The sequence below is a fragment of the Mirounga angustirostris genome, unplaced genomic scaffold (genome assembly GCF_029215605.1).
Source record: "Mirounga angustirostris isolate CCGP_5_RB_7025 unplaced genomic scaffold, mMirAng1.0.hap1 SCAF_10, whole genome shotgun sequence".
Lineage (NCBI taxonomy): Eukaryota > Metazoa > Chordata > Mammalia > Carnivora > Phocidae > Mirounga > Mirounga angustirostris.
Window position 1 is genome coordinate 51,312,579 of NW_026991718.1, and position 23,098 is coordinate 51,335,676.

The 23,098-nt window shown below is 46.7% G+C and overlaps 1 protein-coding gene across 2 annotated transcripts in view; it reads left to right on the forward strand.

Annotated features, from left to right (window-relative positions):
• The window catches only part of ADD2 (adducin 2), a 106,810-nt gene that overhangs the window by 75,354 nt on the left and 8,358 nt on the right, over positions 1 to 23,098 (forward strand). For both annotated transcript variants that reach the window (XM_045883764.2, XM_064572360.1), the window contains exons 7-15: positions 135 to 284; positions 1,527 to 1,670; positions 3,805 to 3,903; positions 8,061 to 8,237; positions 13,367 to 13,624; positions 14,732 to 14,851; positions 15,734 to 15,823; positions 17,763 to 17,910; positions 19,247 to 19,372. In XM_045883764.2, coding sequence (XP_045739720.1) covers positions 135 to 284; positions 1,527 to 1,670; positions 3,805 to 3,903; positions 8,061 to 8,237; positions 13,367 to 13,624; positions 14,732 to 14,851; positions 15,734 to 15,823; positions 17,763 to 17,910; positions 19,247 to 19,372 — 1,312 coding nt within the window. The remainder of the gene's footprint in view (positions 1 to 134; positions 285 to 1,526; positions 1,671 to 3,804; positions 3,904 to 8,060; positions 8,238 to 13,366; positions 13,625 to 14,731; positions 14,852 to 15,733; positions 15,824 to 17,762; positions 17,911 to 19,246; positions 19,373 to 23,098) is intronic.

A 23,098-nucleotide genomic window follows, 5' to 3' on the forward strand; every position in this document is an offset into this window, starting at 1 on the left:
TCTCCCGACACCAAGCACAGCCCTTGCTCCTGGGGTGCGGGAATGCCTGGAGGCGTTGGGTGTGGCCCACCTGCGGGAGGGTCCTGAGGGCCCCCACCTGCCTTGTGGCCATAAGGTTCTCTTCCCTGGCCCAGATCAAGGTGAACATCCTGGGAGAGGTGGTGGAGAAGGGCAGCAGCTGCTTCCCAGTGGATACCACAGGCTTCTGTCTACACTCGGCGATCTACGCTGCCAGACCTGATGTGCGCTGCATCATCCATCTGCACACGCCGGCCACGGCAGCCGTGAGTGTCCGCTCTAAGGGCAGCATTTCGTCCCTGAGGCTGGCAGCAAACCCCTGCTGCCCCCTTCTCTGAGGTGCTCCCTGACGAAAGAAGTAAGCCCCCCAAGCTAGTGGCAGTCTCGTTATTTAAAACAGTTCTGGAAACATTTCCTGAACTCAAGCCAAGGTGAGGAGAAGGAACACCCCATGTGGTAACCCTAATCCTCTCCATTTTTCTAAGCACAGAAGTCTTGGTTTGGGGACATGAGGCAAAGATATGAAGTGTTTGCTCTGCTGCGTCCCCCACCCTGCTACACACACACATGAGCACCATTTACCCAAGTGACGGCACCTCTTGAGTTTCCACTCAGGTCAGTCCTCTCGGACTGAAGGCTGGTGCCTGCCCCAACCCCCACCCCCAGCCCAGGCTCTGGTGAGGAGAGATCGTGATAACAAATAAGATGGTGGGAACCTGGACTTGTCCACTTTTCATAACCCAGGGTTCCAAGTGTCACTTGGAAAGACCACAGCCAAGCAGGTCTGGGTGTCCCCTCAACCTTCAACCCATCTTACTGACTTCCAGACCTTACACCTGCAGGAGCAGAGCGGACTTGTCATTGGCCTGGGTTTTTTCTGTGAAGCACACCAGTTATGAGCACTCAGATTTTCCAGAATATGGGACAGAATGAGGGAACAAAGGCGGGAGGCTCTCCTAAACCTCTCCATGCTCCTTGCTTTTAATAAAAGGCAGGATTTGAGGCATGGATTTTAACCCTATTCCCTGGCACTCTTATTGCCTTATCACTAGTGAAAGGGGGCCTCTCAGTGGGCCTCCCGGTTTCTGCCCTGACCTCAAGGCTGAGGATTTCCACCAGCTCACCCCAGAGCACGCTGGACCCTGCTTCACTCCAGCCGGGTGCCAACTCTGCTACCCCCTACCTTTTCCCAGAGTCCTAGGACGAGAGGAGAGCAAGGGGGTGGGCAGGAGCACTAGCTTTCTCAAAGGCATTCTTTGTAGCAATTTTAGAGAGAGGTATATTGACATGGCTGCTGTCAAAATGATGGTGGAAAGACGTCAGAGGAAGCAGCTGGCAAGCCAGAGCCCAGCCGGGTGCAGCAGAGTCACAGGGCAGTGCCTTTCTTGGGGGCTTGCTCTCTCCCGCACTAGTCCTCAGAGTAGAGCCTGGCTGTGCCACTCTGAGGAAAGGGCACAGACCGGGGTGGGGGAGCTGCAGGTGCTAACCATTCCACTGTCTCACTAAAGGTGTCAGCCATGAAGTGTGGCCTCCTGCCTGTCTCCCACAACGCCCTGCTGGTGGGGGACATGGCCTATTATGACTTCGATGGTGGGATGGAGCAGGAAGCGGATCGAATCAGCCTGCAGAAGTGCCTTGGACCCACCTGCAAGGTTTGCTCAGCTGTTTCAGAAAGACACTCTGGGGTGGGATTGTCCAAAACCTACATCATGAGTGACATGTGTTCAGTGGACAATGTTTAGAAGTTGCACTTAAACAAAAAAGTGAAATAAAATTCTCTTTATCCCACTATCCTGAGGTTTTGGTGCATGCTCCACAAATATATTCACATATATTTAGAAAACGTAGATCATAAAATATATCCTCTTTTTTCCTTTAGTAATATCCAGTAAACACCTTTGTATATTATTAAATATTTTCTAAATCACTATTTTATTTTTTTAAAATGTTTTTATTTAATAGAGAGATAGAGAGCACAAGCAGGCAGGGTGGCAGCCAGTGGGAGAGGGAGAAGCAGGCTTCCCGTTGAGCAGGGAACCCCGATGTGGGGCTCGATCCCAGGACCCCGGGATCATGACCTGACCTGAAGGCAGATGCTTAACTGACTGAGCCACCGAGGCGCCCCTCTAAATCACTATTTTAAAATTATTAGATTATACCTCATTGTGTAAATGGCTGCGCCACCATTTACCTTAACAAACTGGACACCGGAAGCTCCCCCCCTCCACCCACCCTGAATTTTTCCTTGATATAAACAACACATGATGAAAATCCTTTTAGCTAAATCTCTGTATATGCTTGAGATCATTTCCTTAGGATAAATTCCCAGGGACACACATTTTAGAACTCTTACTTCATTCGGGCGCATTGCCCTTTCCTCCCCCAGAGTCTAGTATATGAGAATGCTACTTCCCTGCACTCTCCCCAAACTTGAGTATTACTCCTTTTTTTTTTTCTTTTGCTAACTTGATAGAGAAAAACAGAATCTCACTATTGTTTGGCTTAAATCTAAAAACTTATTTTTTAACAGTACATCATTAGGGGTCGCCAGCTTAGTACAGGAAGTTCTGGAGCTGAGCCTACGTTGATAGATGCTTGTTCCCATCCTTGAAAGGCACTCACTGCCTAAATCATTTCCAGTCGGAGAGTCTCTGCCTTCCCATTCCTGACACAGAGGAGAAATCCCTGCCACTCTCTCCCAACATTCTCTAAAGCCTCATTAGCAGTGCCAGGAGAGGGAGGAGATGTTCACATCTACAAAATGCTACAAGAATTTCAGAGATTTGCTATCTACAAAATCTTTTTAGGCCAGAGTCATCATCTCTTTCTATTTCTCTGGCGCTTGAGAAGAAAAACCTCCAGCTGTTTTCAGCAAGAGAGGATGTGATGATTAGACCACTAGGCCTCAGCCCACGTCTGCAAGGACACATCCTACACATGGATCTGTGTCCCTCCTGCTAGGTGGGCATCGTCTGGTTTCAGAGAGTTCATGAGGAAAAAACCAACCAAGAAACAGTTTCTGCATCTGAACTCTAGGGAGTCAGGCTCTGTATAAGTTCATTTCTGTTTCTTTCCCCCACCCCCTTTTGTCTGCCTGCCCCTGGCTGAGTCACAAACGTTGCACCAACGGTGAGAACACCTGGGCTCTAGTTCCAATTCTGCCCTTGATTAGCTGGGAGGCTTTCACTTTCTTTAGGCTTCTGTTTCCTCTTCTGCAAAACCAGAGAGTTAAGAGTAGAAGGTCACTATGGCCTCCTTCACAGAAGTGGAGGGTCTTAGAGCTACCAGGGCATCGCTGAGTTCATGGAGAAGAGACTTGAGGTCCAGAGAGGTGACATGACGCACCTGTTTCTGCAGAGCCACCCCTCAGAGAGCCACCCCCTTGGGTTTTGATTTCCAAGTCAACTAAGTCACAGGAGCAAGAGATTGCTTTTGAGGTTAGACCCTCCTATTGGACACAAAGTAATTTCATTCACTTTAACACAGACACCAGTTTTTCAGACTTCAAAGCCCTCCGAGGCCTAAAAATCCAGGTATTGCCCAAAGAAATCCACCAAGCTCTCTAGTCTCCGTTTTAAAAAGCATTTTCTATTTTTTAGGGAGGATGCTTAGGGTTAAAATCACATCCGGGGTAGCATTGGGATGTTTGCACGGGGAGAATGAACAAGGAGTTGGGGGCATGCTTTGGGACTGGTTATGGAAACTGATTTGGAGTAAATGAAAAATCTCTCCTTCACTAAAGTTTAAAAGGCTTGAAGTTTTAATTGGCCGTTTGCTCCTATGCAGATCCTGGTGCTAAGAAATCATGGAGTGGTTGCTCTAGGTGACACCGTGGAGGAGGCGTTTTATAAGGTCTTCCACCTGCAGGCTGCGTGTGAGATACAGGTGAGCAAGTTCCTCTGGGGAGTGGGCCCTAGCGTGGCTCTGACGGAGTCCGCACTGGCCATGATTTAAGGAGTCCTGGGAGCCAGCCATCTAAAAGCCTTGCCCTATTTCTTCTCTGCCTTGGCACCACCTTATCCTTCTAAAGTTTCGCACTTAGAATCAGTTTTGTAGCTTTAAAATATTTATCACTGTTGCCTAACAACCAGTATCTACCTCTTGGGGGTCAGTGACCAGGACAGGGAGCTGCCTAGGCCCATCAATCGGAAAGTGGGAGAAACCGTAATAGGGGATATAAAAGTTCTTACCATGCTCACATATTACCTGGGGTATAACTGTTACATCTAGCTATGGCAAATAGACACCATCTCGTAAGTGGGTCTTTTCTCTTTTTGTCTGGAGGGTGTAGTTTGCAAAGACCATGAACATGGTCCAGCCCAGAAAGGGGTGAAGTTAGACATGGCAAGCCTGAACACCAGGGAACCCCCAACGTAATGTCCAGGGAGCCCATCGTAAGGTTCTCCTAACTAGTAGGGGGTGGGGTGGAGGGTGGGTGGGGATTGTCAGTGATCATGAGACCCCTAAAGGAATTGGTGGAAAAGCAATAGGAAAACACAAATCCTATAGTTTTGCCAGATAACAAGGTGGTGTTACATAAGCCAAACACATGCTCCTTTCAGTGTGGCAAGCTGTCAGGGGTGAGTAGGGGGGCCTTGCAAACTGAATGGACTCCATCCTTTCCAGCTCTGGGATATGTGTCTTTGGGTCAGGGACTTGCTTTCCTCATCTGGACAAGGGGGTGCCTATGGGATCCTTGTGAGGATGGGGCCTTTCAGATAAGGAGAGGTGTTGCTGATGGTATTTTTAGGACTCAGTTGACAGAAGGGAAGACTAACTGCTCCAGGATGAGTCAGCTCTTCGCAAGGTCCTTTGGTGTCCTGTCTGCCCTCTCCTGGCTGGTCTGGGCAGAGCAGCGCCCCAGGCGGAATGCCTGCCTTTGTCTTGGCAGCTGGGGGACAGGGGAAAGAATGGGATAATCCCAGAGGCATTGCTAGTGGAGGTTCTGCAAGTGGCACCTTTCTCAAGGGTTTTTAAATGACTATGTTGAGAGGACAGTTGTTAAGACAGTGATGAAGAGGTGTTAGAAGTGGTATGAGACTGCCCCATCCACCCAGACAGCGGTGGTCATAACAGAAGGTGGAGAAGGTAGAACCAGGGTCAAGGCAGTTCCTTCCTGATGCAGCCCCAACCAGAGATGCTGGCCCTGAGCTCTGACCCCTGACTGATGTTAGAACCTGGCAGAGCCTCTGATATGCCCACTTTCTTTTCCCCATATCTGTGCTCTAACGAGTTCCCCATCTTCCTTCTGAAGAAGAGGTTTCCATGAGAAAATAGTTCGTACCATTTTGCAAAGACAGCATGGCCTGGAAACGAATGGAGAGAGATGCCCATGTGTCCCCATCATGTGGTAAAGACCTGTCCCAGGCTACACGCTGAAAAATGGCCTCCGTACAGTTTAACCAAAGGCAGGATGGCCGTCTAGCAGCTGGGGAGATGAAAGCACAGAGTTGCCAGCCACTGGCCCCAACAGCCCCAGCGGCTTCTCTCGGCCCTATCTGCTGTCACTTTCTTTTCCGTCAGGACTGCCATGTGACCTTGTTAAAGTGCATCAGGCGATAGAAGCAAATAACCTCCAGAAAACCTCCAGTGGCTTTTTTTTCAGCTCGTGGAGCAGGGAGGCTTCTAGAGAGAGAAAGGAAGCTAGAGGGTGTGGAAGCAGAACAGGCCAGATTAGACCAGAGGTGTGGGTGGTTTAGGGCATGCGCGACCCCATGGGCCAGTGGTCTGCAGATGCTGTTGGGATGGTAGCCCCTGGGCAGCTCATTTCTGCTTGAACAGCCAGCACTGAGGTTCTATTTTCATCGTGGGCTAACTTTTCTCCCTCAATGATCTTGGCAAACGAATGTGGCTGTGGTCATTTTAGTGGTTCAAGGCTAAAAGCCTAGTCCATTCTTCTGGGGACAGTGCTCTCCATCGGTTTGGGGTTCTAGGAAACTGGGTCATCCCCAGCTGAGAGAGGCAGCTCCCTGCTCTGCTTACAGGCAGATGGGAAGAAGCTCAGGCAATTCTTCTCCATCTGCTACCCATCGCCATGGAAACTAATGGGGGAAGGGGGAGGTGGGAGGAGGCACAGTTCTTGTAAGGATATGGGCAGTTCTTTCCTCCATGAATGACTAGGCACATTGTTTCTTTCATAGTAAAACCTCAGAATTTTTTGATCATAAACATTGATGTGGCACTCTATGCCCCAGGTACTATTCTAGGTGCTTTACAAGTATTACCTTCCATAATGCTCACGAGGTAGATACTACTATTTTTTTCATTTTACAGATGAGAAAACAGGCCCAGAGAGGGTAAATAGCTGCCCCAAATTACACAGCGAGTAAGTGGCAAAGCCAGGATTCAAACCCAGGCAGCCTGTGTCCGCGTCCATGTCCTTAAACACTACGTTGCACTGCCTCGGGGGGAAATGAAGGTCGGTGGGAAAGATCAGCTGACAGTCAGCACTCCAAGTCAGGGTTCCAGGGTCGCAAGGGCTGGAGCCCTGCCTTGGCCAGATGGGGATCTGGGATGAACCAGGTAATTGATCTACTGGCTGGGATTCACTGCCTTTGAGAGTGCATGCCCACACGCTCAGCCTGTGTACGTGTGAGGGACTTCAGCATTAGAAAATATGGCAACAGAGGCCAGAACCGGAACTGGTGAATGAGCATAACAAAAAGGTGGATTTGCACTTCGTGTAATCTACGCCAACTCACTGTAACCCTTCTAACATTTGGACCACAGTATAGTAGGCTGCCTCCCTAGGCACAGAGCTGACTATCTCCAGGGATATTGGACAAGGACCCTTAGCTTTGGTGGATGCAATTTAGCTTGCTGGCTAAGTGATTTAATAAACGACTATTAAAGTCTCCATCTTTGCCAGATAAAAATGGAGCCTTCAACTGGACACATGCCTCGGATGAAGAGGGTATGGAAAATGAGTATTCTTGCTTCCTCCTCTTCACCCTTGCAAAGGTGGCCTGGCTGACCTCCAGGAAGTCCCATAGGAGGCATTTGTTACACTGGTGAATCCAACACACTCCAGGGTGTGTGCCGGATCCTCACAGGTTCACGGACTCATGTTGGCCAGCAAGCTAAATTGCATCCTTTCCTTTTCAGTAAAAACTGGAACACTGGAAGTTTATGTAATCGGATCATTCTCCTGTAATAAGTAGGCTTACAGGAGATATCAAATATTAATCAGATTGCAGCACAGAACACCTGGCTTCCCACTGAGACGACTGGGAAACCATCCTCTCTCACTGTTGCTGAATCATTGGTTATGCCAAATCATAGCCAATTATATCTGAGTGCTGGATTCAGGGAGTGGACAGAAGGTACCATTATATGGATATGGAATTAGAAAATAAGGAGATTGGTTAGATTAATAAATGTCTTCTAGGATCATCCTAAAATCGCCTGCTGTATACACACACCTCTTGCCCTAATACTCAGAGTCCATTGCCTGTAGCCACTTGTTCTGTCCCCTTGCCATGGAGCCTGGACAGTGGGGCAACTACTCCAAGTGCACTGGGGAAGCTGCATCTCCCTTTACAGGGCCCGGCTGTATATTACACAGGGAGAGAGATTTCAAACACACAGAAAGATGCAGAAGAATAATATACACCCACTACTCACCACTCAGATTTAAAAAGTAAAAGCCTTTTTACTTCAGATCTTTTCCTCTTGAAGCAATAAAATATTATAGACAAGAACTGAAGTCCCCTTTGGAATCCTTCCTGACCTCAACCCCCACCTTCCCCAGAAATAGTCACAAATTGAGGTTGGTCTGTATCCAGGTAACTTTTCAGTCCTCTGCATTGCTTTATTCTGGAGGTTTAACACTTGCTGCTTCCTCCTCTTCTATAGTCTCTAAGAACTAGCATTAAGAAAGAAACTGCTAAGACCTCTTTCCCTGGAAGTGGGTACGTGCCCAGTAACTCTGGAGCAGCTTTTCCTCTGGGAGGGAAAAAGCCAAATACAGCTCACATTTCTAGACATGTGTGCACACACACATACATGCACGCACACTGAGGTCTTTCTGCTCTTTGCTGCAGGTCTCCGCCCTGTCCGGCGCCGGGGGAGCGGAGAACCTCATCCTCCTGGAGCAGGAGAAGCACCGACCCCACGAAGTGGGCTCCGTGCAGTGGGCAGGGAGCACCTTCGGGCCTATGCAGAAGAGCCGGCTGGGGGAGCACGAGTTTGAGGCCCTCATGAGGATGCTGGACAACCTGGTGAGTCGGTTGAGACTCAGCCCCCTGTAACCAGTAAGGGGGGGATGCAGTAGGTGGACATGGGAATCGCAGCATCATGAAGCTGTTAAAGCCTCATTGATTGGCAACTGACTCAGAATTTGTGGTCATTCTAATCGTAGTTGAGTTTTCTTAAATGATGGCCTTTACCACCCCGTTCTAAAGGCTGTCAATGCCATCTTATATTGTGGCTCAGTTCACTCTTTTCTAGTTAGTTCTGCCTTGGTATCTCGTTACTTTAATGTAGAAACCATGTAATACTCTCATTTCCTTATTCTGCTGAGCAACATTCTAACAATATCCTGTCATAATGATTGAATGAATCAATCCTGTAAGGAGTTAACTGGTATGTGTCTAGGGGTGGGCTTTAAAGGATACAAAATCTAACAATCTAGTTGATGATAGGACATATAAATAGGAGACAGTTGGAGAACAAGAGCAAAGTATGCACAATGAAGAGCTAGTTGCAGGAAGAGAACATAACTTCTTCGATTGCTCGGAGAAGTGAAAGATGAAACCTATCTTTGGACCGTTTCTATATCTGATTCATGTTCTCCTCCTGACTGCTACTCCCTTGGACCCTCTTTATTGTGTCCAGATCACTGCAATAATTAATCTTTTTCTCCTTGCCTCCAGTCCCTCCAAACCATCCTTACCTTATTACCAGGCTGACTGTGAGGGTCACTTTATAATGATGAAAAACACAATCCACCTTGAAAATACAATTCCTGTTAACATTCATGTGCTGAGTAATCCATGCCTAAATAAAGCACCAGAGCCAGACAGTTTCATACAGGAATTCTTTCAAATCTTTAAGAAACACACAATTCTTTTTTTTTTAAGATTTTATTTATTTATTTGAGAGAGACAGAGAGAGGGCACAAGCAGGGTGTGAGGCAAGTAGAGGGAGAGGGAGAAGCAGACTCTCCGCTGAGCAAGGAGCCTGATGTAGGGCTTGATCCTAGGACCCCAATATCCCAGGACCCCAGGATCATGACCTGAGCTGAAGGCAGATGCTTAACTGACTGAGCCCCAAGGTGCCCCAAGAAACAGACAATTCTTCTGCCATTTAAACTGTTTCAGAGAGTGAAAGTGGAACATGAAACTGTAACAGTTATAACACATTCAGACCAATCTTGCTTTGAGTTGATGAAAAATGCTACATGAAAACTAGCAGGTAGTATCCAGCATAACATTAGAATAATAATACATAATAACAAGCGAAGGCTCACTCCTAGTATTCAAGGATGGTTTAATATTATAAATCTTTTTTTTTTAAAGATTTTATTTATTTATTAGAGAGAGAGAGCACAAGCAGGGGGAGTGGCAGGCAGAGGGAGAGGGCGAAGCAGTCTCCCCAATGAACAGGGAACCCAATGTGGGGCTCGATCCCAGAACCCTGGGATCATGACCTGAGCCAAAGGCAGATGCTTAACCGACTGAGCCACCCAGGCACCCCTATTATAAATCTTTTAAATATATTTCATGATATTAGTGAGTCAAAGGGTTAAAAACCTTTTGGTCATTTTAATAAATACCAAAGTCATTTGATAAAAATATAGTATCAGTTTATAAAAATAATAGCTGTTAAGACAGGAGGACACTTATTTAACATGATTAAAGTAATTTTTTTCTCAAAACAAGAGCCAATATACTGGTAACACTAGAAGTATTTCCATTAAATTTTGAAACAGAACAATGATTCTTTCTGTCAGCACTTTTAATATTGTTCTGGAATAATACTGGAACTCAATCTAAGGTGGTGAGGCATAAAAATAAATATTGAAAAGGAAACAAAATTACTATTCTATATAGACAGTATGGTTACATGCCTATAAAATCCCAAAGAGCCAACTAAGAAAAAATATTAGAAATAATGAGTGCATTTTAAAGTAGTCAGTTATGAAAATATATTTAAAAATTAGTAGCTTTTTTTGCATCTTAACATATAATAATATATTTGAAAATACAGTAATGGGAGAAAATAGCCCTATTTGCAAATGCAGAAAGAACATAAAACATTAAGCAGAACTGATTTAAAGAAAACCATAATAGTTTATCAATAGACGTCAGAGACGGGCGCCTGGGTGGCTCAGTCGTTAAGCGTCTGCCTTCGGCTCAGGTCATGGTCCCAGGGTCCTGAGATCGAGTCCCACTTCGGGCTCCCTGCTCTGCGGGAGGCCTGCTTCTCTCTCTCCCACTCCCCCTGCTTGTGTTCCTGCTCTCGCTATGTCTCTCTCTGTCAAAAAAATAAATAAAATCTTGGGGCGCCTGGGTGGCTCAGATGGTTGGGCATCTGCCTTCGGCTCAGGTCATGATCTCAGGGTCCTGGGATCGAGTCCCGCATCGGGCTCCCTGCTCCTTGGGAGCCTGTTTCTCCTTCTGCCTTTCTCTCTCGCTCTGTCTCTCATGAATAATAAATAAATAAATAAATAAATAAATAAATAAATAAATAAATAAATAAAATCAATCTTAAAAAAAAAAAAAATAGACGTCAGAGAAAACCTGAACTTAAGAGCCACAATTTCCTCTTGGTTAGAAAATCCCATAGGGTTAAGAGGTTGCTCTTCCAAATTAATAAACTCAGTGTAATTCCTTCAATAATAGGGGAGCACAGAAGGACTTAGCAAAAATGTTTTTCCAAGTGAAATTCAGAATGGCTAGGAAAATCCTATAAAAAGAAGAGTAATTAGAGATACTTGTCCCATCACATGGTAAAGCATGAAAAATCTTCAGCAACTAAACAGAGGAGCACTAGTGCAGAATGAACAGGTGAATCAGTAGGACAGCTTAGAGAATCCAGAAATAGACCCTAAATGTATGGGAACTTACCACAGGGCAACTAGGCATCTTATAAAGCAGTGGGAGAAAGATTGAGTGCTAGCCCTTTGGGAAATAAATAAGGTGGATCATTCCTTTCGACAAGATGAATTCCACAGGGCTCCTGGGTGGCTCAGTCAGTTAAGCGTCTGCCTTCAGCTCAGGTCATGATCTCAGAGTCCTGGGATCGAGCCCCGCATCAGGCTCCCTGCTTAGCAGGGAGCCTGGTTCTCCCTCTCCCTCCTCCCTTCCCCCTGCTTGTGCTCTCTCACTCTCTATCTCAAATAAATAAATAAAATCTTAAAAAAAAAACCAAGATGAATTCCTAATTTATCAAAAATTTGAACATAAAAAGTAAATTCATATAGATATTAAAAAACAGATTTATATTTTTGATGCTCTTGTGTTGGGAAAGAACTTGTCAAGTATGGTGAGAAAGTCTAACAAATATTGACAGATATGATTATATTAAAATTGAAAATGTATATTTTTATAAACTATCTCTCCCATCATAAACAAAGCTGAAAGACAAACTATGGAGGAAAATATTGCAACATCTGTGACATTCAAAAAATTAATATCCTTAATGTAGAAAGCGGTATTATGAATCAATGTGAAAACAGTAAACATCTCAATAGAAAAACAAACCAAGAACACAAGCAGTTTACAAAGGAAGAGATTCAAGTGGCCATTAAAAATATCTAGTTTTACTAGTAATAAAAAAAAGAATTTAAAAAGTTGGAGGATTTTACTTTTAACCCTTCTGATGGCCAAAGTTTTTTTTTTTTTTTTTAAACCTCAGCAATATTCAGCAGATGGGAGGGAGGTGAGAACTGGGAACTCCAGCACAATTGGTAGAAGTATAAATTGGTTCAACATTTTGGGAAGATAAAAATACATGAAAACTTTTAATGTATACCCCTTGACCCAGTAATTTTTATTCTAGGAGAGAATCTTTAATTGCCTAAAGAAAACTGTATAAATATACTTATTTCACGGTTGTGTATAATATTTTATTTTATTTTATTATTTTTTTAATTATTTATTTATTCATGAGAGTCAGAGAGAGAGATAGAGGCAGCGGCAGAGGGAGAAGCAGGCTTCCCGCCTAGCAGGGAGCCCGATGCGGGACTCGATCCCAGGACCCTGGGATCGTGACCTGAGCCGAAGGCAGACGCTCAACCATCTGAGCCACCCAGGCGTCCCTATAATATTTTAAAAATGACAAAGTGTCAGTGCTATCAATTACTTTTTACTAAATCATAAAAAAATAAAGGTTTCTGTGTGTTTATAGGTTCAATAATGTGAAAAAAAATCTCTAAATCACATCAATAAACTAGAAAAGCAGCTTGTAAAGTTGCTTATGCAGTATGGTCCCATTTATATACTGTTTTATATATATAATTATAGAACACATATATATAACATATATATTCTATAGTTATGTATTATGTATATACTTACATACATGCACATATATATATGCTTACAGAGATGACCAGAAAGATTTTTAGTGGTTATCTCTGGGGATGAGATTTTTAAATAAAACCCACTTCTTTCTTATGCTTTTCCATATTGCCTGATTTTTCTAGATAGGTCTGTATTTTCTTTATAATCGGAAAAATATTTTAATGCCTCTTTAATTTAAAAAAAATAAGAAGAAGATAGGCAAAGCCAAGAAGGAATCACATGAGGAGCTCTCAAGATGACTGAATGTTCTCACCAAGCAGGAGCCATTTCTACCTCTGTGGGACATGGTCCTGCTTAGGAGACAGGGATGTTCGTGAGTCAGATTTCAGGGTTCCAAGAAAGAAATGGCTTAGAAGCCTTGGAGTCAAGAAAATGAGGGTTGACTGTTAGAATCAGCTGGCAAGATTTTAAAAATCCTGCAGCCCAGACATTGTCCACTGAAATCAGCAGCTCTGAGGTGGGCACAAGTACCAGCATTTTTAAAGCCCCCAAGGGATCCCAGCATGCAGCCAGGGCTGAGAACCCCTGGAGTAGATGGAAAACTGGAACACTGTTAGGGTAAAGAGACCTGTCTGTCTGGTCCACAATGTTCTAGGGCTTTTCTCAGCTCTGATCAGAGGGCTTGTTAGGGTGAAGGAAAGAGGGCGTTGGGGGACCAGGAGAAGGGAACAATTCTGAAACACATCAAAGGAGCAGCATTGTGTTATGGAGATTTTGGGTTAAACTAAGTCCTTCAGAAAGAAGAGGGCAAAGGGTGTGTGAGATATGTGCATGGAGGCCATGTTTCCCACAGTAAGTGGTTCTGTTTCTGTCTGTTTTAGGGTTACAGAACAGGCTACACGTACCGCTACCCCTTTGTTCAAGAGAAAACCAAACACAAAAGTGAGGTGGAGATCCCAGCCACCGTCACAGCCTTCGTGTTTGAGGAGGACGGCGCCCCGGTGCCCGCCCTGCGGCAGCATGCCCAGAAGCAGCAGAAGGAGAAGACCCGTTGGCTCAACACGCCCAACACCTACCTGCGGGTCAATGTGGCTGATGAGGTTCAGAGGAGCATGGGCAGCCCCCGGCCCAAGACCACAGTAAGGAGGAGATTGGGGTGGGGGGAGGGTGCATGGCTATATCTGTGGGTTAAGCAGCTTAATTTAAAAGGGGAACAGAACAAATATCCCATGGGCTGGGATATTAGAGTTTCCCTTTAGAGCTTCCTATTGGGCATCTAGGAGCAGCTGCTCATGCCCGCAGAACCTCTGATCACCTGTTTCTTGCACCTCTGCACTGAGGTTTGGGGCCCAAAGAGCAGATTTCTCCAGGGGGTGGCTGGACCTCACTCTCAGCAGCACAAAATCTAGGAACAATTGGTTTTTGCTTCTCCCCCATATACAGGGCTGGGAAGTTCATGGGCATCCAACATTTGGATTGTTCATCTGATGCAAACCCAGAAGATGGGTGGGATATGAATTTCGATTAAGTTGTCTTCTCCCTCCCCACACCTCTTCTCGTTTTCTCTCTCTCTCTCTCTCTCACACACACACACACACACACACACCAGTGTGCATACACACACAACTCTTAACTGATTTTTCATTAACATTTAAGTAGCTGAAGGCAAGTAGAATAGCTCTTCATTAAAAACAAAAAACAAAAAACGATGAAGCCCTGCAAATTAAAATCAATAAGTCAGGGCACTTGGGTGGCTCAGTTGGTTAAACATCAGACTCTTGATTTCGGCTCAGGTCATGATCTCAGGGTTGTGAGATTGAGCTCTGTGTTGGGCTATGCATGCTCGGAGTGGAGTCGGCTTGAAAGTCTCTCTCTCCCCTTCCCCCGGCTCTCTCTTTCTCCCTCTAAATAAATAAATAAAATTGAAAATCAGTAAGTCATCTGATGCTAAAGGCCAAGTGGCTGCCTGTTTGTCAAATTGGTTGTCAAGGTTATGAGCCCTACTCTCCAGCACTCTTTACAGCTGACTATTGACCTGGGGGCCTTCTTTGGCAAGCAGGTCATTTGTTCCCCATCTCTGTTCTGGGAGACAGACCTCAAGGAGGCCCTAGAAGAGAGAACATCTCTCTATAGGCTTGCTGACCTTGCACATGGACCGGTTGGCCCAGATCTCAGGGGTGGGCCATAGGGGAGGACATGGTGACTTTATTCCTTTGCCTTACCCACCTGACCTTGTGTGTGTTCAGTGGATGAAGGCTGACGAGGTGGAGAAATCCAGCAGTGGCATGCCGATACGGATTGAAAACCCAAACCAATTTGTGCCTCTCTATACCGACCCCCAAGAAGTGCTGGACATGCGGAACAAGGTAAGGTGGGAGCTGCTTCTCTTGCCATCTCTTCCCACAAATATGAGCTGAGTTCCCAGGATGTACCTGTCTTATCAAAAACCCAGATTCCTCTTAGGGGAAGGAAACTACCATATACGGGCCATTCTCTAGCACCGTGCTAACGCTATACTTACGTGGTCCTAAATAACCCTCGTACATAAAGAAGTGCTTGCTTGTGACGTTAGATATGTCTAAGAAACCTGCCCATAAATTGCGTTTTTATGAATTTTATGCTATTTTCCTTTCAGCTCATTTTCAAAATTTCAAAATCCTTTATATTTCTCTCTCAACATTTGCTTTATAGTTCACTCACTCACATTTCTCATGTTACTTTGAAAACTTAGGTTGTAGTAGACCACCTCCAAAAGGTCAAGTATACTCACAGAACAGTGATTTAATGTATGGTTCAAGGACCTTCTGCAGTGCTGATTTAAAATGCAGATGCCCAGGTCAAATCCCTTGTTCCTCCGCAAGGAGAGACTCCGATTCAATGGCTGTGGGGTGGCCCCCCAAATCTGTGATAGTCAAGACATTTCTCAGGGGCTTCAGTAAAATGTGAGGCCCTCCCTCAAGGATCTACTGTGCCTCGTTTCACTCTTCACCTTAGTTACCTCCTCAGAGTTCATGAGAATCCAGTATTTTACATAAACTAATTCACTCTGAAGCACACATGGAGACTGTCTCTTAGAGGACACACTGTGTTAGAAATAGGGGAGGCAGGCCCCCGCCCCACTGGAGGACCTTTGTAGACCCTAGTCACAGGGCACACGAGACATCAGGATGCCCTCCAAGTGCCCCCTCCCAAACTCCATACCCTGATGCTCAACAGCTAGCTCACTCTCCCCTTCCCTTGCCACACAGATTCGAGAACAAAACCGACAAGACGTGAAGTCGGCAGGGCCTCAGTCCCAGCTCCTGGCGAGTGTCATCGCTGAGAAGAGTCGAAGCCCGGTACAGCAGAAGCTGCCCCTGTCTGGAGGGGAAACGTGTTTGCCTTCTGGGTCTTCAGTGCCTGGGGCTAGGCAGCAGGACCCCTGAGTCCTCGTGCCCACCGTCCCCTGTGATCTTGGGCACTGGTGCTCTTGCTGCAGGACGGATGCTGTGAGGACCAGGGACAGTGTGCAATTGCCCCCTGTGGGTACCGGGCGGGGGTGCAGCAGCCCAGCCTGCCCCAGGAGTGATGCTGACTTCCATGCTTCACCCATGGAACTCCACTCTGCCCTCTATTGCTGTCCTGAAAAGTGGGCATCACAGGAGTGCGGCGGGCAGCTCCCAGCTGCTCCAGGCCTGCCTGCTCTGAGCACTTCTGGCCTCTGTGTGTGGATATGGCATCACCAGGCCGTAGCTCTGGGAAGATGCTCATGGGCTCGCAGAGGGGAGGCATGTATATAAGGACTGGTGCTCCATTCGGGCCGTTAGTTGCCCACACAAACCCACATAGAGTTACAAAGTATAAAATTGTTTCCATGCCTGAGATAGGACAGTGTTTGTCTAGTGCTTAGCAAAAGGGGTGAAAATCAGAATTCTGGCTTGTGTTGAAAATCACTGCTACTTATGGCAAGTAGCAACGGGCATGGCATATTCCTTAGCGGTAAGAAGGGGCGAGATACAGGAACTGTTCCTCTCTGCAGAGTGAACTGAGATCATTTAGATCAGGCTGCAGCCCACAAGGTGGGTGCCCATGCAGGGAAGTATGAAGGTTATGTCATTGTACCACATTGTCACCCACCGCCAGTAGCCACGATGAGGAACACCAAAAGTGCCACAGGGCCAAGAACAGAAATACCCCATGATCCTGGGGTGGGGGTGGCAGAAGTTCAGTACAGTGAGCAAAACTGTTAAAAACTCTGCCATTTATACCAAGTGTTCTCCTTGGAGTCCCTCTTCTTGGGATCCTGGTCTTGGATTCTCTTTTGAACACTGATTCCTTAAGATAGGCCAATGCTGCTTCTCTTTCGGAAGATGCCCATGGGCCCATCATCAGAGGATCGGGGGGGCCAGGAAAGGCGGCCTAGAGTGTGTGGTGTGGGCCAACTGCTCTGGGCTCACCTCCCCTGAGTTTCATGCTCTTTGTCTCCTCCTCAGCTTCAGAGCAGTGCATTCTCGAAGGTCAAGATGAGGATGCCAAATTAGGAAAAAGGGCTATGGGGTCTGAATTTTAGACTCTGTCATGGGCTAGAGGGGTCAAAGGACTTCTGAAGCTCACACAAGGTCCAGCTGGTGAGCTCCCCAGAGCCAGGGGCTCCACAAAGTCTCCCAGGGATTTTGCCAATGTCCCCCAGGGACCTGCAGTACAGGCAGGTTGAAGATCCGAGATTCAGGACCTTGGCCCCTTGTAATTTATGACTATGTGCAAAACAGGACTAACAGTTTGGACTGAGAACGCTGAAGCCATTGTGTGTTTTGCATTTGACTTCCTGCTGTGTGCTGTGGCTTGTGCACCTGTTGGGGGTGGGAGGAGGGCATGGTGGGGAATGGCTGGCATAAAGCGGGCTTGAGCCAATGCTTTGCTTGCTGGCTTTTGGCTAACTGACTTTGGGCTGTTGACTGTATTTGCATAGTGATGGCTTGCAAGCATCCACAGGAGGGGTTGCAATAAACGTATGTCTTCCTTCTGCTTGGGAGCATCCTTCGATTTTATTTCTGGGGCAGAGGGTGGACTCCCTGCATTTATCCAGGCAGTTGCAAAGAACCCAGGTCTGGGGGTGAGGTAGCCATGGGAAGGAATGAACAACCCCTACCCCAAGGCCCTGAGCTGTTTCCAAGGAGCTGCATGCCATGCTGTCCCTAGCAAGACCACTGGCAGCCACATGAGTCTGAAAGGAAGCTCGGGCCTGGGCCCCAGCTGCGGCATTCAGAGAGCAACACACACTCTGTGGTTAACTTTCAGTCTACAGAGAGCCAGCTGATGTCCAAGGGCAATGCAGATACCAAAGACGACTCAGAGGAGACCGTGCCCAACCCCTTCAGCCAACTCACTGACCAGGAGCTGGAGGAATACAAGAAGGAGGTGGAGAGGAAGAAACTAGAACTTGACGGTAAATAACCCCGGGTCGCCCAGGGGGAAGGGAGAGCTGGGGGCACCCAGAGGGGCAGCAGAGCAACCAGCAAGACTCACTCCCGCCAGTGGCCCTGGGAGCCACGCCCCCCCACCTGGCAGGGCCCTCAGGGCTCTGTCTAGCCTTGCCTCACCTTCATGTTCAGCCTTCACTTCTCTCTCTCCTCTGTCATATTCTCAGTTTGCCCTTCCTGCCCCATCAACCAAGTCACATTCTTACCAGCATAATGCTATTACTTACGTAATGGTCCTCATGGCTCAGTGCCTAATGGTGATGCCGTGCTGCCATGACCTTGTCTGAGCCTCTCACCTGGGTTTAAAAGAGTTAATCCTTATAGAGTGCTTAGAATAGGGCCTGTAAGTATGGCTTAGGTCAGATAAACATTAGCTGTGATAAGAGAATTATAATAGTGATAATTACTATTAATCTATCAGATCCAGTATAAACCTTTTAGCCTGGCAACGAAAACTCCCACCAGCTACCTCTGGTCTTTTCCTTATTCCTTTTTTATTTCAAAATCTTCAGTCCAGCCCATCTCTCCATGTTGACTCCCAGATATGCATATTCATGATAGCTTGTATGCTCTCATTCATGCCTTTGTCCCTTCCTGGCACGGTTTCCCTTCTAGGCTAGCCTGATCCGAGAACTTCCATCTCAAGCCCCCCTTCCAGCTAAAAAAGCCCTCTCTGTCCCTCTCCACCCCCCCTCTCCACTTTGAGCTGGCCCTTCTCTTTGTTTCAAGAGCACTTGGGGTCTGAGACACTGAAGAATTCAGCTCCTGGTTTTGTCCACCGGGCTAGGCTTTCATTCCCTCAGGGCAGGGTCGATATCGTCCATGACCCCCCTCCCCCCCACCCAGAGTCAGCCATCTTCCTGGGCACAAGCAGGCTCTAGAAGAACCCTTGCTAGCTTGCTTGCAGTTCTAATGGGACAGTTGAAAAAGTAGATAGAAAATGTGGTGCTTTATATCCCTAGAGATATTTGGGCTGAACATGAAAATTAGATAAACAATAAATTAGCTACATGTAACAAATCATGGGTGGGACGCCTGCAGTCTTGGGCTCCACATCAGGGCTAACATTCCACTGGCAGATGTGCCTGGATGGAGGAAACAGAATATGACTCTGACTCCTCCCATTTGCCTCCCCCCCGGATGTAGCAGAAATTTAAAAAAGTTTCAGGGGAGCAGCTAACTTCAGCTAGGAGAAACCAGGACTAGCTGGAAGAAACCTTTTTTTTTTTTTTTTAATGTTCTCTCTCTGCCCACCTTTCCTCTGTTTGACCCCTATCCTGAGGTGGTTTTCTGTATTTTCAGGAGAGAAAGAAACCACTGCAGAGGAGCCTGGCTCACCTGTAAGGTCTGCACCAGCTTCTCCAGCACAGAGTCCAGCGAAGTCAGAGACAAAGAGCCCCGCGGTCTCTCCCTCCAAGTCTTTAGACGGTGAGTGGAACTGAGCAGCTGGAAGGGAGGAGGCACCTCCACAGCTTAGAAAGGGGTCTGCATGGAAGGCAGGGCACATGTGCAAACTCCAGGGATCCTGCCTTTCAGCAGATCTTGCCTGCTACCCAAGAAGCTTTCTGTTCTGCCATTTCTAGGGAATCTGAAATAGGGGTTTGCAGGTTTAAGCTTATTTCATCCACAAGCTGTGACAACACATCTTACAATTTAAGTCCCTGTCTAAGCAATAATGAGTAAGTTAATGATTGACGCACAGCCTTCTCACCTCTCATTCAGACTAGGTTGGCTGATGGGTCTTTCTAGATGCACCAGCCCAGTGCTCAGACTTTAATATGTGTAGGGATCGCTGGGATCTTGTTAAAATGAAGATTCTGATGCAGTAGGTCTGGGGCGGGACCTGAGACTGTATATTTCCAACAAGCTCTCAGGTAAGGCTGATGACGTTATTCTCAACCTTTGGAATTTCAATACATTGGAATTACCTGGGGAGCTTTAAAAATCCTAACACTGGTCTGGGTCCCACCCCAGCATCCCCAGTGGTTCTCAGTTAAATGCTCTGGGATCAGGTAGAGAAGAGTACAGTGGAGTTTTAAGATCTCTCCAGGTAAATCTAATGTGTAGCCCAGGCTGAGAACCACTTCATTAGATACTAGTTTAGAGAACTAAGGTCTAGGCCCAATTCAACTGCTAACTAATAATAACTCAACTGCTAATTTTAGAAAATCAGATCATCTTTGTGCCTCAGTTTCCTTGTCTGTCAAATGGGACTACCAATATTTTCCCCTTTTAAGGTTCTTACACATAGAAGGGAAGCTGTAGATGAAAACAAAGAATGAAATACAAAACATAAAAGAAATAAAAGAAAGAATAAAAACATTTAAATGTAAGATCTGGGGCACCTGGGTGGCTCAGATGGTTAAGCATCTGCCTTCAGCTCAGGTCATGATCCCTGATTCTGGGATCGAGTCCCGCATCAGGCTCCCTACTCCTTGGGAGCCTGCTTCTCCCTCTGCCTCTCTCTCTCTCTCTCTCTCTGTCATGAATAAATAAATAACATCTTTAAAAAAAATAAATAAATGTAAGATCTGTTTGTGATTATAATTAATAATATACATATGGTGGATAATACTGCTATTATGGTCTATACCACCTACATCATAAAAGTGTCTTTATTGAGCTCCTGGAATCACCCTAGGGCATGAACACTCCTCCCCTGGGGCCCTGAGATTTTCCCTGTTCTGGAAAGAATGACCACATGTGTGGATGCTGCTAGAATCCTCCATCCTCTGAGCTCCCTCCATAGGCAAATTGCTGCCTTGCGTGCAGTCCCAGTGTTGCCAGAGGAAACCCATCTGCTTGTGGCCAGAGCTCCAAGTGGATGTCCCCTAACTGTTTGTGTTCATTGTGTCTTATCCTGGTGTTATCAACCTGTCTCCACAATGTCTTCCTTTCTCTTCCCATTTGTGCCTTCATCAAAGGAGTTTCCTCCGATTCTGAATACTTGTCTCTGTAGTAAGTATAGAGAGGCTGTTTACTAACTCCCTCCAACACTTGCAATGGGGGAGGGAGGACTTCTTCAAAAAGAAATGTGTTTCTCCCCAGCTTTTTCTTTGGCAACCCTGACTTGGGGAGGATTCCTGGCTATAAAGTTCATGACCAACTCCACATGTGCTATGCATGGGCTAGGCTTCCCTCTAGGATATACACACATAGGATGGACTCATGCACACACACACACACACTCATCCACACATGGGACATACCACTCAGAAGCAGCAAGTCCGCACAGTGACAGGACAGTGGGGCCAGCTCCTGGGCACTCCCTGTGGGGGAATGCTTATGGCCCTCACTAGCACATCTGCACCTCTGTTCCTAATGGCCCCTCCAAGGAGCCCATGACCTCTTCTAGGGCTGGGGCCCAGAGCTTGAATGGCCCTAGGATCAACTGCCTTATAGAGATGCCTAGAGCACCTGACCTGACCATGTCTTCAGCATCCCTCAGGGCATGCACACCAGCCACAGGAGAGAAATCCAAGCTGGAGAGGCAGCTTATGGCAGCAGTGGGACAAGGGGTAGTAATTGCATTTCAGCTCCTGGGAGCCCCTTGGAGCAACCTCTGCTGTTCAGAGGGACAGAGAGTGGAAGGAGGGGTGTATGACAGGTAGGATAACTGCTTACCCACCCCTGACATCATTGCCACTGGTAGCATGATTTCTGCCCAATCTGGTCCAAATCTGTGCCCTCATGGAGGAGCACACCTGGTTGAATTGTTAGAAAAATCAAGATCCTCCCTGAAGACTCTTCTTGTAGTTTAGACAGAGCTGAGCCTGCATGGTGAGGCCAGAGTTGTAGCTGCCTTGGGTGACCAGTGTGGAGCAGGGCAGGGTGGCCATGGCCACGCTACCCGATGGCTTGCCCAGCTCCTCAGGGCAGACAGAGCTGACCCTCCCACGCCCATCAACATGAGCATTTTCACATGTAGCTCACCCACTGAATCAGGGCTGGCTTTTTACTGTGTGTCACCATGCTCTCAAATGCTCTGGTGTGGAGTCACCTCCGTGTCCCTCCTCATCTGTCTCCTACCCCATCAGCCTCCCTGAAGGAGACACTTTCAAACCCTCTTCCTCCACATCTGGTCATCTCTGTCATCGCCTTCTCTTTGACAAGCTCCTGATCCCTGCCCCTGCTGACTCCATCTCCCAGTAACCTCTCAGGAGCACTGGCTGTGCCTGCCAAGAAATAGCCCTGCATTCAGCATCAGAAGATCATCGCTGTCACTTACTGATTTCGCCATCTCAAATAAGTCACTTAAAAACCCTGCAGAATGGGGGGCTGCCTAACATGAATCCTTGCCCTATCCTAAGTCATAGCATTGTTATTGGGATAAAATGAGCAAATGAATACAAAAGGGCCTTGTGCTTCCATCTATTAGTTCTCGTTATGTACTATGTTCTTGGGATTGTGAGAGAGAATACAGGCTTGCTGTTTTAAGCCACTAAACTTGGGGGTGGAGGTTGTTATGCAGCAGTAGATAATTATTAAATCATGGTGTATAATAAGAGCTGGTTTTATGGAAATTAGTTTTTCTGTGGGTTGACTAGCCTCAGCTGGATGGTTCTGTTCCATTCAAGTCAGCTGCATCTGCAGTCATCTGGGAGCTTGACTAAACTGGAACTTCCAAGATGGCGCTCTTATGTCAGGTGCCTTGGCAGGGACAGCTGGAAGGCTGGGGTCAGCTGGGACACTGGGATGGCTGGGTCTCTGTCTCTGTCTATGTGGTTGTAGGGCCTCTCCATGTATGTTTCCATCAAGGTAGTCAGACTTCATTACATAGTGGCTCAGGGCTCCCCAAACTCTGAAAGCAGGAACTTCTAGGCCTTCTTAAGTCTTCAGCCTAAGGCTGGCTCGGTGGCAGTTTCTCATCATTCTGTTGGTTACTGTGAACCATGGGGCCAGACCAGATTCATTGTGGGAGGGGACCACACCCAACTATGTCCTCTTAAAAAAAGGGTAAATGACACATGAAAGTGTAAAATGGATATATTGGCAATAGATTTAGAGAAGGGCAAGATCATTGTCAAATGTCAGGAGAGGCTTGAGCCATACCAGAGAGTTGATGAGGCCAACTGGCAGGTGATGTAAGGAGAGGAGAATGGACAGAAAGAAGGTTGTGTTTAGACAAGTGTATTGATTTCAAGACTATTGCCA